The sequence below is a fragment of the Bacillus rossius genome, chromosome 3 (assembly GCF_032445375.1).
Source record: "Bacillus rossius redtenbacheri isolate Brsri chromosome 3, Brsri_v3, whole genome shotgun sequence".
NCBI lineage: Eukaryota > Metazoa > Arthropoda > Insecta > Phasmatodea > Bacillidae > Bacillus > Bacillus rossius.
The window spans coordinates 47,789,206-47,804,154 of NC_086332.1; the positions used below are offsets into that span (position 1 = coordinate 47,789,206).

General features: G+C 35.3%; 1 protein-coding gene across 4 annotated transcripts in view; it reads right to left on the bottom strand.

The window, feature by feature from the left end:
- The window catches only part of LOC134530617 (uncharacterized), a 111,672-nt gene that overhangs the window by 66,096 nt on the left and 30,627 nt on the right, over nt 1-14,949 (bottom strand). For all 4 annotated transcript variants that reach the window (XM_063365611.1, XM_063365612.1, XM_063365614.1 and 1 more), the window contains exons 5-7: nt 14,054-14,241; nt 8,023-8,153; nt 7,149-7,259 (exon numbers count right to left, since the gene is read on the bottom strand). In XM_063365611.1, coding sequence (XP_063221681.1) covers nt 7,149-7,259; nt 8,023-8,153; nt 14,054-14,241 — 430 coding nt within the window. The remainder of the gene's footprint in view (nt 1-7,148; nt 7,260-8,022; nt 8,154-14,053; nt 14,242-14,949) is intronic.

Below are 14,949 nucleotides of genomic sequence, written 5' to 3' on the forward strand. Positions count from 1 at the left end.
ATTTTGCATTGAAATATCTATGTACTCATGTTCCTTGCTTAAGCAATTTTCTCTTGTTTATATGTATTTCACTAATCACAGCCTCATACGTTGAGCTTGTTTCCTATGTCTGTGATAGCGATGTCGGTTTTACTTTTTTCTCCGATTCTCGGTTAGGTTCTGGTTCTCAAAAATTGGTTCCCGTGTTCTCGGTACTCAGTTTTAGGTTAACCTCCACACATTTCAAGTCACAACGAAAATACAGTATGCCCTAATATATGGTGTGTTTGATTAACATGACTTATCAGGGCCCAACTTTACCATAATTAAAATTACATCCCGTGTCAATAGATGCAGGAGCAGCACTATATCGACATCCTGTGGTGCAGCAATATCAAGTAATTTATACTAACAACTTCTCTTTTGCTGGGTCAGTATTTAATTTGGGCAAACCTATAAAAAAAAGGTTGAGAATAATATAAATATTTTTTCACAAGAGATTAAGTAAATAATCTATATTAATATTATAAAGCTGAAGAGTTTGTTTGTTTGTTTGTTTGAACGTGCAAATCTCAGGAACCACTGGTCCGATTTGAAAAATTCTTTCAGTGTTGGATAGTACATTTATTGAGGAAGGATATTATCAATAACATTAGGGATCCTTACTAAAAGTCCAATTTAGAATCAAATGCAATGGAAGGGGTTAGATACAACTTGCAGTACACGTACGAAGTGTGTGTTGACAATGCCGCAGGCGCTAGAAGTTTATTTCCTATTGCCTATTAACATTGTTGCCACGCACTAGATGCCTTATCATTCTTAATATTCCCATACAAGTAAAAAACACCTGTGCGATATTAACAACGAAGCAATCAGTACCTCATAAGAGTTCAATTAGTATTTAAATACTTTTTATCACTTTAAATCGCAAACCTAAACTATTGTTTTTTTTTTTTCCTCTCTCTGTGTTTCAAGTATATATATTTTACAGACTTGAAACTTCACAGAAATGTTCCTTATGTTACGCAGGATGACATTTTCCGAAAATTAGATCCCATGGGTGGTTAAAACCAGGCAACAGTGGGTACTTTGTCTGCATGAGAACAGGATTTTGCATTGTTCATGTCTTCTGAGTCTCCATGGCAACGGGCATAGCGCGGCAGTGGCATACCCACAAGGAGGGGCATGTATAATGAGCGGCGCAAGAGTGATCTGCCTGTAGACTGCCGTAGCGAAGTATGGGTACATCAGTTGCACGTTGCGTGCACAAGTCGGGAAACAATCGGTGCTATTCATTTTCTCTCCGGTACATTATACAGCATTGTAATAAATTTTCACTGAATTTTTTTTTATTTACCATAACTGTAAATGGGAGATGTGGCTTAATTTCTTTCCATTAGTATAGCGTGTGAAGCCGGGTCAGGCAGCTAGTAAAAAATAAAAACTAATACTGCAGTATTCACACACGAAAGCATCTGCAAGGGTAAGGGATGGAGCACCCAAGTAAACTGAGATCTGTTAAAAGAGTATACTAATACTTGATATGTTCGTTGAATTAATAAGTGTAAGTAGAGATACAAAAATTTCTTGAGTAGCAAGTCTTAAAATTTTTGGATAGCACACACTAAAATTCATGGGTAAAATTGAAGAAGTTTTGAGTAAAAACAAACTTATATAATTAAAAAGACATACATAACAAACTGAAAAATTAGCTTCAATTATTTCCAAAATTAGCAACTATTATTTTACACATTAACATCTATTTTAGTGGAATTAGCATATTCATTAAGCTTGAATGCAGTTTCTGCAATGCTGGGAGTACATGTTGATAGGCTTTAAAAATTTCTCGTTTCTTATCTAAATGCTAGTTGTATGAAACTGAGATAAATATATAATCTCTGCCTTTCACTGCTGCTCCAGTGCTATGATAATAATCTGCAATCATGTACCATAATTTTGGGTATAGCTTACGATAATTTTAACACTGATTTTCATGTATTGTACCATAATATCTCACACAATGAACCATATCTATGGTTCAGCATACTATAATTATCATGAATTTGTATACATGTTTTGCTGAAAGAAACAATTAAATAACTACAAATTTGTGTATATTCGTGAATAGATACAAAACTTTGGGGGCAAAATCATTTACAAATAAATTCTAGTGATTCGCAAGTCAAAAACCCTTTAAAACATATTTAACTTTCATTAAAAGACATTTACAAACAACCCTGTTCTCATTGCAAACTGTTTTGCTGAATACTTTTCTAGTGTCTAGTTACTCCACCCTCAAACATTAATTTACCCACTTCCTACTCTACTAATCATTTCATCACTATGACGAACATTTCAGAAAGTCTGGCATTTCAGAAAGTCTGGTTCTCTGGAATATTAAAACTCTAAACTCAACTTTTTCAACCAGACCAGATGATATACCTTATTTTATTATAAAAGGTTGTTCTTTACTCCTTGCTCCTGTCCTGCACATTTTTAACAGTACTACTGAAAATGGTATCTACCCTTGCAAATGGAAGCTAGCTAAGGTAATACATATCCATAAAAAAGGTAAAGAGTTAAACGTTTCTAATTGGAGGCCAATTTCACTGCTAAACGGTTTTGCTGAAGTTTTCGACAAAATATTTAAAAATCTAAACTTTAACTTAAAAAATCAACTGACTTACTCTCAACATGATTTTAGAACTGGTAAAACCACTACGACCAATTTAGTTTCTTTTCTTAACCCTTTTTTTTTCAAGTTATAACTCGTGGTCAAGTTGATGCTTGTTATTTTGATTCAGCAAAAGCTTTTGACACTGTAAATCACCAACTTCTCCTATATAAATGTGCTAAATTCGGCTTATGTAATAAATATATATCCTGGCTGACTAGCTGTTTAAACAGAACAATTTTCGTATCAATGCAAAAAGCAAACTCTGATCTACATCCGGTTAGCTCTGGTGTACCACAGGGTGGTACACTTTCACCTATACTTTTTAAATATTTATATTGATGACATAACTGTAGGTTTAAATTATTCTACTGGCACTCATTAAGAGAAGACCTAAAATATACGAGAAAATCTCATTCATACATAATTGTTATCTACTCCAGTCTGACATTGATTCAGTTATAGAATGGTGCAATTTAAACTTAGTTCATCTTAACAAAGATAATACCATTATTATAACGTTCACTAGAAAATTATTTTCCATCAAATATGAATATAAAATAGAAAACCTACCTATCTTTAAGTCCCCCTTTGTGAAAGATCTTGGCAACCTACTTGATTCTAAACCTTTTTTGACGTGATGTCTTATAAATCGATGAACGCCGGCTGCTCACACGAAAAATTGTCACGTTCCGCCTGACCCAAGCGTGCAAGAACCGGCCAACCACCGTGCGAGAAAATCTTCTATAATATCAAACAGGTTAAGGCGGGCTTTTTAACTAATTGTTCGTGATTATATTTAAATAAATTGTTTAAATTAAATTTGCAAAAACTGTAAATAATATTTGAAAATTAAAACGTATGCAATTTTTCATCAATGTTTTCTTATGACGTTATCACGTAAAATTATCGTCCGTAAACTGACTTTACAGACAACCCCCTTTTTTTCATCTACATATGGAATTCCTTGTCTCACTCAAGAAAAAAACTTGGCCTTATTAAATTCATTACCTGCTATGCATCCAATCCAGATTCTATACTATCCCTCTACACAGCTCTGATTCGATCTAAACTTGAATATGGATCTACAAATTGTAATTGTATTACTAGTACAGATAGTGAAAATATTAATTCAATACAAACCAAAGTATCTAGTCATATATGTATTTCAAAAAACATCCAATAAAATAGATCTTACCTCTCTTTTAGGTTCCCTTTCAATAGAAGGAATATTCTACACGTAATATTTCTACATAATTGCTTTAACTATAAACTGTACTGTCCCCACAGTTGTGAAAATTTCTGGGATAAAAATTCCTTCTTTTATCAGTTGTAAACCACCTTTTTTATGTACCTTAAAAAAGACACATGATATACCCTCTTTTATCGCCAACATCGCCGCGGTGTACCACTTATAAACATGTAGCCAGTGCTAATTGGCATCATTCATGTTTGGTTATGTTGCTTTCCATATAGAGCGCGCACACGTAGTCGAATACAGTCAAACCTCTCTGAAACAACCCCTCACGGTTCCTAGGAATAGGGTCGTAATAGAGGGGGGGTCGTAATAGATGTTTTCTGAAATTTTCAGTTCATTTCAACCCCCCCTTCCCAAACCGCTACTCGCTAAGAAACCAGCCGTACAATGGCAGGATGCTGTCACTCACAGTGCTAGACGGCTTTGCTTTAAACCCACTTCAACCTTCATGACAAGTCCATCGCCCTACAGGCCACCTCTAAAGAAAATATGTCAAAAGACAGTTTATTTTTACAGGTTAGTTTACATGTACGTTTTCTGCTTTCCGTAGTTAAATACATACATTACAACCCCGATGTCACGAACCCCGGATTTAACGAAGCAGTGATTTTACGAATACATTCTCGGGAACCATCAAAAAAATTGGAAATTTTGACCAAAATGTGAAAATCAGAAAAGAAAAAAAAATACAAAATGAAAGATCACGTGGAATGTTAGAAGAAAGATAAATGCGGGTGAGACAGACGGCAGCCAGTGTGTTTCTTGCGTGGGGAATAAGTGACGCAGCTTTTTTTTATGCTGGGTGACGCGACCTTTTTCTATCAACCCACGGGAAAAGATAATTGCTTGAGCTGTCAAAATAAACATCACTGCGGCAGTTAAAACAAGTCGAGGTGGGCGTGCATCCAGTCGGTCGCTGTGTATTGTCAACCGATCGTAATCAAAATCAAGATAAATCCAGCAGGTACTCACAAAAAGCTAAACGTAAACATGTTGCCACAAAAACCTTTATCTGCACCCTGCTGGCAAAGGGACGTGGAATGGGGGTTGTCAAGCGCTGACAGCGGTCGACAGAAAGTGGTATCTATTTTTAGATATGCGCTGCCTACGGCAGTACAGCACTCGACAAGAGAAACGCAGTAACACGCTACTCACCACAAGATACTTATTTTCTGTCCGATTTTCTTCGGATTTTCGGCAATTTTTTCACGGTTCCTCGAAATCGGGTTGTAATAGAGAGGTGGTCGCAATAAATGGGGTCGCAACAAAAAGGTTTTACTGTATTTATATCTCGCCGATTGCATGCAATGTGTGCTCTCTGTCCTGTGATGAGTTAACTACATTTGATAGCCAGCACTCTTTCATGGCAAGTGTATACTACGACGGTAGTTACGCGTTAGTTCACGTCACCGTTTCAAGTCGCTTGCGTTCGGGTCACAGATTTTGTTTTTCTATTTGAAGTTGAAGAAAGGTTTTTGTTTAAGGAATTATTATTATTAATATAAATTGTTTCGCGTGCTCTGGTATACTACACCTTCTTTCCACGAACGGGTTTTGTTTTTATGAATAACTTTACCTAACAAAAAAATTTTTTTACGCATAATCGTCACACCCTACTTTTCCATCTTGATTTTAGTATAAAATGTGCGACGATTATGTGAGAAAACACAGTAGTTTACAGGTTAATTACCAATTTCAATAAATATGACAAATTCCTGAAGGCAACAAATAATAGAATACTCATTAAAAAAGTTTTATCTTCTGCTCATCCTTAAATTTAATTTTATTCCTTATAAATGTTGTTTGTCCTTTGACCTCTTATTCTGTCTTTCATTGTTTAATGTCTTCATGAACTTCAATTATTCACTTTTTTTTTTTTATGTATATTACTATCTTTGATGTGCTGTAGTTCTGTTATATTAGCTGTTTGAATTCACGTAAGATTATCTTTTATTTGATGATTGTAGTTTTGCAATAATAGATGTGTAGTAATTTTGTAATTGTAATGTGCAGTATGCCTGTGTATGTTGTTGTGTTGCTAACAATTGTTGTGCCTACTACTAAGTCTATAAACTGTTTGTAGGCATGTCACAAGTGTTAAATAAATAAATAAATAAATAAACAAATACATAATAATTTCCTACTGTTTAATATTGTTTGGTAATTTTTCATAAATCCATTAGTCACAATTTTTACGGGTCTCTAGTTATAAGTGGTGTGAAACTGCAAACGTAGTAATAATAGCTATGATTAATTAGTATTAGACAACTTTAATAATGGTGTTTATTTTTTGATAAGTTTTAAAAATATATTGAACCTGTGCTATCTTTCCATAGGTCTCATTTTAGTTGAAATGTGCATCTACTAGTGGAAAGAAGGAAAAAAAAAAGGGATCTTGACACAAAAAACTCTTTTGTTTATGTTCCTACACGTCCTGCAAGTGTTAGGTTTTATGTATCTTCGCTGTTAGCATTAAGGTGGTAAAGGAAGGGAAGGGGAAACTGCCCATTGTCTTGTGTCTCCCGCAATTTTCAAAGATTTATGAAACATTTATTTAGTTACATGGGGCTTAAAGTTCAGTTAAAAAGATGTGAGCATTTTGTCAATATACCACAGTGCCAGAAGTCTTTCGTATTTTCAGGAGGGAAGGGATTAGCTATTATATTATGCTTGCGGCAGTACCAGATTATATTTACGATTCTCGGTGCAGGTTAATTTGCTGAGAACCGGCGGAACCAAGAACCTAGAACCGGAACGACCCATCACTAGTCTGTGATATGAATAAAATGTTAGTTGTTACCCTCAACCTTCCTTGGTTTGTCACTATTGCTAACGAGAACATATTTCACCACATAAACTCTATTTCTTGCCTCCTTGTACCATTACAAGGTTTTACTACTATTTAGCATTGCTAACTCTACGGGTGAGTTTGGAGCAAACTGGGAGCAAAAGCCTCCCAGCACACTTCAAAATAAATTCATTAACCACACAGCGCTCCCTAGTGAATTAAGGGCACAAGATTTATTAGTTGAGCAGATATTGGACCTATATGGCATCTTCAAAGTTAAATAACTAGACTGAATAAACAAATGAACAAGGTCAACATCTCGTCGACATCAAGGATACGACTCGATGAGGGGTGATGAGATGAGAATAAAGAATGACACACTGGCGAAATGAAAAGCTTTGGTGTTTATTTTTCAAGAGTTGTCAGGCGGTTAGGGCAAATGATCTCACCTGGCTGTCTTGCTCCACATCTTCTGCTGAATGAGCTTGCGCTGAGCTTTGAAAAGTTCCCAGTCTTCACGCAACATCCTCTGCTTTGCTTTCATGGTTGCCTGCTCTTGGCTTTAAATCACAAAACACAATTCATATGCAGTAGCAATTATGGTACATCGTAGACATTAAGGAAAGTAAAGTGTCGAAGTAAGTACATCATGAGAACCATACTCAAAACTGACTGAAATAACCAAAACATCTATTTATAACTCTACAAAATGCAGGCAAAAGCATGTCTTATTGCCCAAAAATTTGAGTTCGGTAACCATTCCAGCATGATCCCTCTAATCTAGTCAATGCTTTACAGAAGTGTTTACATAATCATAACTTTGCTCGCAAGTTATTTCTTCTTGGTTAAGCAATCATGTTATAATAACCATGATTGGGCAATAGATATATTTACACACTTTTAAATAGATGATTACATTCTTTATTGGAGATTTTAGGATATTTACGACTATATGAATTATCAAGAGAAGCTCTATTTCAAATTTCATGGATAGGTTACCTGATGGTCTAGCTCCATGATATAAATGCATTTACTTTTCAATACAAGTTTAATAATAAACATATGCAAAACTTTTAGTGATTACATCAAATGGAAGAAACAACAAATAAGATGAAGTTTGTAGCAACATAAAGATGGTGTTTGTGAAAAAGTAAGAATATTATAGTGTATCCTTAGTGGAGGAAAAAAATTTGAAATTTCCGACAATATTAGCTTTCAAACACACACAAGATTTACAACAACTATCTGACATTCATGTATTTTAGATTGTGAAATAGTGAATTAATTTGACAACACAAAACTTTTGCAGTCAACCAAACTCACTTGTACTCATGCACGAGAGTTTCTGTGTCACGCCACATAGCTCCAATTAGCGTCATTTCATCATCGAAGGCCAGGTACTGATGCACCAGAGCAGAGTAAACCTGGTTCTTGCCTGGCAAAAGAGTGCGAAGCTGTAAGAAGACAACCCCGTATCACTAAGTGCATCTTCTTTTACCACACTTAAAATTACTTCCTTAACCTCCTAAAACATTTATACCTGATGGAATGGAGTGTAAAGGAATTAGATAAACATTAACATAGCCTCTCTACAACATTTTCCCCATTTATTTTGCTACAATTTCCAGAAACAGACGAGTAGGCCAGTCTGCAAATTTTTAATTCAAGTCAAGACTTAATTATAGAGCCCTTCAAAATTGATCTGAACTCGAGTAGTGGCTGCTAGGAAATAAGGGTAATAATAACTTAAGTGAAAGATTGGTTATTAATAGAGGCACTGGAAAATAGTGTTTATAATGGCTGTTCGTAGCATTTATATTTTGCCATATAGCATTTATATAGCTTTAATTTTAATATTCTAGAAAATTCTTACATCATTCTATTAGTCATTATTTGATTATTCCATATTTTCAAAACGGTTTTGAAAAGATTCTTCCAGTTTATGCGGATGTTGCAAGTTTTGCACGTAAGTATGTTAGTGTCACTAACATAGAAATGGTGCGACTTGTATTGCTCTGCACATGAATGCACGGTAACAAATTTGTCCATCCCATAATGGTAAAAAAAAAATTTTTATAGTTCTAACTGCATTGGACGCGAACGCGATACAGAAAACAGACTTTAATAACCTTAATTTTAATGTGAATAGCAGCGCAATATTTTAGTTTCACAGATTACCGTTTGTTTTTCGGATTAGGAAATTAGGAAAACACTAGGTACGTTCAACAAATGAGCGACAAAAGCATAGAGCTACATTGCTGCCATCTTTTTTTCCCGTTAAAGTGCTAACGAATTTGACTGAAGTTGATTTTCGTAATTTTATTTTAAGTTGCCAAATATAAGCTGCGTGTGTTGTAAACTTAAATTAATGCATTTTTATATTTTAGTTGTCATTTAACAGTAAATAATTTGATTGCTTGTGTTAATATCACACACGCACTCACGCACACGTTGGCAAACATGGCCGCTTCAATGTTTTCACTTTCTTTCCCGTGAAAATATTCATGTACGTAAATAAACATCTCTCTTTAATCGTTTACATTTGTTTGGGTCGTACGATACGTTTGCTGTTAACAAAGTTTCCGCGCGAGCCTATGCGTACTTAAATTGTGTTTCGTGTTATTTACAAGATTCATAGATCGTGTTGATTGTTTGCATGGCTCGCCATCGTCACTGTTTATTAGGTAATCTTCAAACACGGTAAGACCATGCATTAAATAAAGAATGTTCTTTATTGTACGAGGTTAGGCCGTTAATAATAAATGGTTTATTTAAAAATATTAGGTAAACCTAAAATTTATTGGAAATTTTAATATTACTTGAAATTTTAATAATTACTTCTAAAAACGGGATTGTAGCGTTTATTCGTCGGTAAACCATTTCGTCGCTTTTATTCGCGCATATATCGTTTTTACGATTTTCCAGTGCCTCTAGTTATTAATGTATTAATTAAATACATAATTTTAATGTGGGAGACATAAACCAACACAGAACCTTATTTTTCATCTATCCTTCCAGAATTTTCATTGTTTAAGCAAATATACCTTTTTAAAACCATTCCATTTATGTTTAAAAAAACTATGCAACTAAAAAATTATAGAAATGAAAAGTAAATACAACCAAAGTGAAGGTTAACTCCAGTATTATTTTATCATTTTCTTCAACCATTTTCTGGCTAACAACAATTCCTCCCACTTCAAAATTTTCAAACATCACAACTCGTATAAAAAAAACTTGCATTTAATACTTGCAAAATGCATAATAGCCTCATTTATGAACTAAAATAAAGCAATCATAGCTATAAAGATACAACCCAAGTATATATATATATATATATATATATATATATATATATATCTTTTCATTTTACAATGTTTATATTGAACATCAATTTTATCTATTGATGTTGCAATAGAAAACGCAACTCATATCTTCCCAAGATTTTATACTTTGTTACACTATAATATGTATTTTCTGACATGCTCCAGTCTACAACAGCCAAGAGCAATATCTGATTATTTGACACGAATGACTACCGTAAACAAAAATGAAAGGAGAAGAAGAGGCATACAAGGTTGTTAGGACGGAGTGAAGCTGCCAGTCACGTCACTATAGCCACATCACCGGCCCACAGCCCTGCCTGTGTATTCAAATGAACAACAAAGCATCATAGTTGCACGTCACAAAAAATTAGATTTATGAGTGAAGAAAAACATTACATTTATGTTGAATTTAAAAAATAAAATTTTCATATTGAACTGAGGAAAAAAATTTTACTGCTAACTACAGGAAATTCACTTTGTGCATTATGGTGAATTAGGAAAAATATCATAGGTATTTAACTACTCACAAAAACATAGGTCAGCCTCAGATTGTGCATCAATTGAAACCTGAGTAAATTGAAACATGAAAAAAATTTAAGTAAATATATTTTACTACCCACAATATGTAGGGACACCAAAAAATGGTGATGAAAGGAAATTCACGAAAAACAATGAAATTTAGATTTTTTAAGTTTTTCATGAAATTAAAACATAATGGAAACTAGTTTTGATGTGACATACATCTGTTTCTATGAGTTGATTGATGTCAATTCTGAAAATGTTATGCCGTTATGCGGTACATTATATCAACACAGAAAATAAACTTCAATAATAAAGTATTTCAATATCTCGAATGTAATATTTTTCTCTACTACAACACCAATTAATACAGTCAAACCTCATTATTACAAACCTGAAGGGACCATAATTTTAGCACTTTGTAATAACGAGGGTTTGTATTAACCAAACTATTGGAATATCATGACAAAAAAAATTGATTGAACTTTAAATGCCTATATTTACAACCATAAAGAAAATTATATACACTGTTGGTAGTATAAGCTGGCTTCACTACATGCATAACAATTTGTAAACACTGAAGAAAACAAACACAATGCAACACTTACAGAATAAATCATAATACAAACTTCAATAAACTTGCATTCATGACACATTTTCTATTCAAACATTTGGTTTAAAAAAAGCATCAATTCTGGTTTGCACTATTTTTTTTCTTATAGGCATTGTTTACCACATTACAAAGCTTATCAAAGGCCAGTACTGATCAAGTATTGGTTGAGCAGTCTGTATCCAATCTTTTACTTTGGTCATATCTACTGCTGCCGACTCCCCACACATAGTTTTGCAGACAAGATTGTTGCGATCCTTAAACCGTTGTAGCCAACCATTGCTGAACTAGAAGTCTGAAATTCCTAACCTCAATGCTAGGTAGTCTGCCTTCTTCTGAATCATAGGCCCAGAAATAGACAAGTTTGCTGCATGCATTTCTTCAAACCACTGCAACAAAGTAGCTTCCATTTCTTGATGTTCTGGTTTCACATTCTTATTCTTGTTGATAATTTGCACGAACTCGCAAAAGCTGATTCAATCTTTTCACGATTTTTTAGTATTGTCGACAACGACGATTGCGGGATGTTAAATTCTCTCGCAATTTCAGTTTTCGTTCTCTCTCCATTGTCTACTTGTTCGATAATTTTAACTTTAACTTGCAATGTGAGGTCGTTGCGTTTACGTTTCGCAGTCATATTACAAAACAACTCACACTCAAAATTGAGGTTAAGACACACGTGTGTGAACAATGGAAAATATCAGAACTTTTTTCCATAGATTGTTTAGACATCTACGTGTGTACACTTCTGACGACTAATATTAATAAGGTATAGAGTACTTTCCTTTTCGTTTTCCGTTTACAACATGGCATTTTTTCTAGTTTAGTTACTAACATCGCCACTAGAGTTGAACTTTTCATCTTGTTTTTCGACCATTTTGCGCTGTAGGATACATACCATATAAACCCACGTACCACCCGCACCTTTTTTAAAAAAATCAGGTTCGAAAAAGTAGGGTGCGAGTGTTACATGTGTCTTGGGCCATTTTTGCACGGTGACGAAATAACGCCGGCGCGACTGGAGGTTGCTGCGATAGACAAGAGGGGTAGGGGAAAAGGAGGGGAAGGAAGCGGCAGACAGTCAAGGTCACATTCCTCATAGCGTTGTCACACTGCAGCTTCGCTGGTTACAAACGCGCGCTCCCACGCACTGTCCTATCCTCATTTGCTAAGTACCCAGTGGTTTTACACGTGTGTTGGCTGCAAGTTTTGTAATGAATCGTAAAAAGGTTGCATACTTTCACAGTTGTGGAAAAATTAAAATTGTAATCAGTTAAGCGGAATAAATCGGTAACCGTGCCGCTGGGCGAAAATATGATGTCAACGAATCATGTGTGAGGGATTGGAGGAAAAGTAAAGACAAACTGCTTTCGGCCAGTGGCGATAGACGTGCGTTCCGTGGTGTGGTAGCAAAGTTTCCGGAGATAGAGGAAAAACTCTACGACTACATACAGCTGTGAGGAAGTTTAAGTCCGTTCTTGGTCGACGGCTGTGACATCATGTTATTCTATTGTTAATTTTATTGTCTGTGTGATTTTGTACGACACTTTTATTTAAGCCTAAATAAATGCCGTATTTGTATTAACCTAATTTATATTTTTATGTAGAATATGTCACATTTAGGCACAAGGTTTTTTTATTATGCGTGGCTAGGACTCGCGTGCTTTATCGTTTATTTGTTTGAACGATGTCATTGCCCAGCGCACGGTAATGGACGCGGAAGATTGTAACTGTAAACAGCTGGGAGCTGGGCAAGGTCACGCGCACACACGGCGTGTTGTTATCGATCGCGCGCGCCGATGCCACGTTCTACTCGCGCGATGTTGCCACATTGCAGTTGCCTGCCTTCTGTAAACTTTTAACACAAATGCCGAGGCTGTAATAAGTACATAGTATTTTTTTTGGTAATTCTTAACGATTTGTTACTGTTTGAAAGGACAAAAAATCACGACTAAATAATTTTTTTTTCCATGCAGATTTGCAATAAAAACATTTTTTCCCACCATGGCATTCTAAAAATAAGGGTGCGGGTCTTACCCGGGGGCAGGTGGTACGTGGGTTTATACGGTATATCTCTCTTTGGAGACACGTTTGTTTACATGACAGTTATGAAGACATGATTTACTTTAGACTTCGGCTGTGAAATTCGTATTAACCGTTTACTTATACACGTTAACAACTACTTGAGGGATCAAAACAACTTCGTAATTCATATTAACCGTATTTCGTATTAAAAGTACTGAATAACATAGGAAAGCATACCTTATTTTCTGAGACTGTGAAAGTACTTCGCATAAACGGGAATTTCGTACTAAGCGGATTCGTATTGATGAGGTTTGACTGTATTTATGAATGCCTCAAATGTAATACTTTCCTCTTGTGTTGTGCATACAACACAAAGTTATAGGTATATTTTCTATCTTCTTATTTATGGATATTTACTGTAAAAGCAGAATGTGTAGTTTGCTTTTAAGAGAAGCTAAATATGCATTTTATAATTTATAACTGGGTTTACATTACTTTTCTTTATTATTTGAAGTGACACAAAAAAAATGTGGTCTTCTTCCAAATGAGAGAAAAAATGGAAATAAACTTTTGTTTACACGTATACATCTCGGAAATTTTATAGTTTAGGCCAAGAAATAATTCTTAATGGTATCAACGAAATACCAGAAAAAAATGAGAAAAACCTCTGTTAGTTTTTCAGTCTTCAAAATTGAAAACGAAGTGATCTCCTACACCATAAATAAATTATATTTTTGTATTTTTCACGAAGAAAAAAAAGCAGCACATACACAAAAGTACTCATGGCATGGACAGGTTTATTAAAGCTAAACTTTATACATAATAAATGACACAAAATGTTTGAATGATGCAAGGTATCTCCAACCATTAAACATACCTGTGCAATGTAGTGCGGCAAGTTGTTCTGCACCAAAGGGTCGGTGTAAACACAGCTCTGGTAAAGATGCTTGTTCAACACCTCCCAAGTAAGGTTAAACTTCTGAAGGTGACCCTTCTCTAGAGGTTCCAGCAATTTGATTAGCAGACGAGCCGCAATACACAGCTTCTCGTAGCCTTCCAGCAGCCCTGCAAACACGTGCCTTGTCAAACCCAAGTACAACATCTCTCACTGCTTTACGATGGGTACTTGCATAAGCTTTGCATCTTTTTTAATGAAAGATCAAACATAATACTATTATTTTTTTCCAATCCTTATAGTTAATACATTTTAGTATGAAATTCATGTGGAATAAATAACATTAGATGAATTTACCATATTAAAAGATAACTTTTTTTATTTGCGTTAAGTTTTATCAATCTGCTGATTGATTTCAGGTTTTTAATTACATTTGGATGCTAAATGGTGTATTTACATGCATATCTGTGTAACGTGTGTACCTGCGTACACATGCAAAGAATAGTACCCCTGACTTTTCACGGCATACCACCCGCGCAACAGTGAGCTGGGCAGGCTTCCCCCGAATAGACGAGACTATTCTTCTTCCAGCTCGTCAGGGAAGCCAACGAGTATAAAAGGGCATGCGCCAAGTCAATCGAGGAGCAGAACAACTGGGACATCAAGCGGGCAGGCTGCCACGCTTCTCCGACACCGCTCGCCGGCCTACACCGTCAACCACCGCGGAGTTGCTGCCCCCGAGGACAGAGAAGACTTCGATTAGGTGAGACCTCTCCGAGTTGTAACCCAGGATATGGACTGTTCATGTGGAAGCGTCGCTGGATTAGGCATAAAATCTTTCCGAACTGACATTAACTAAAAACGAAGGTCCAGCCACA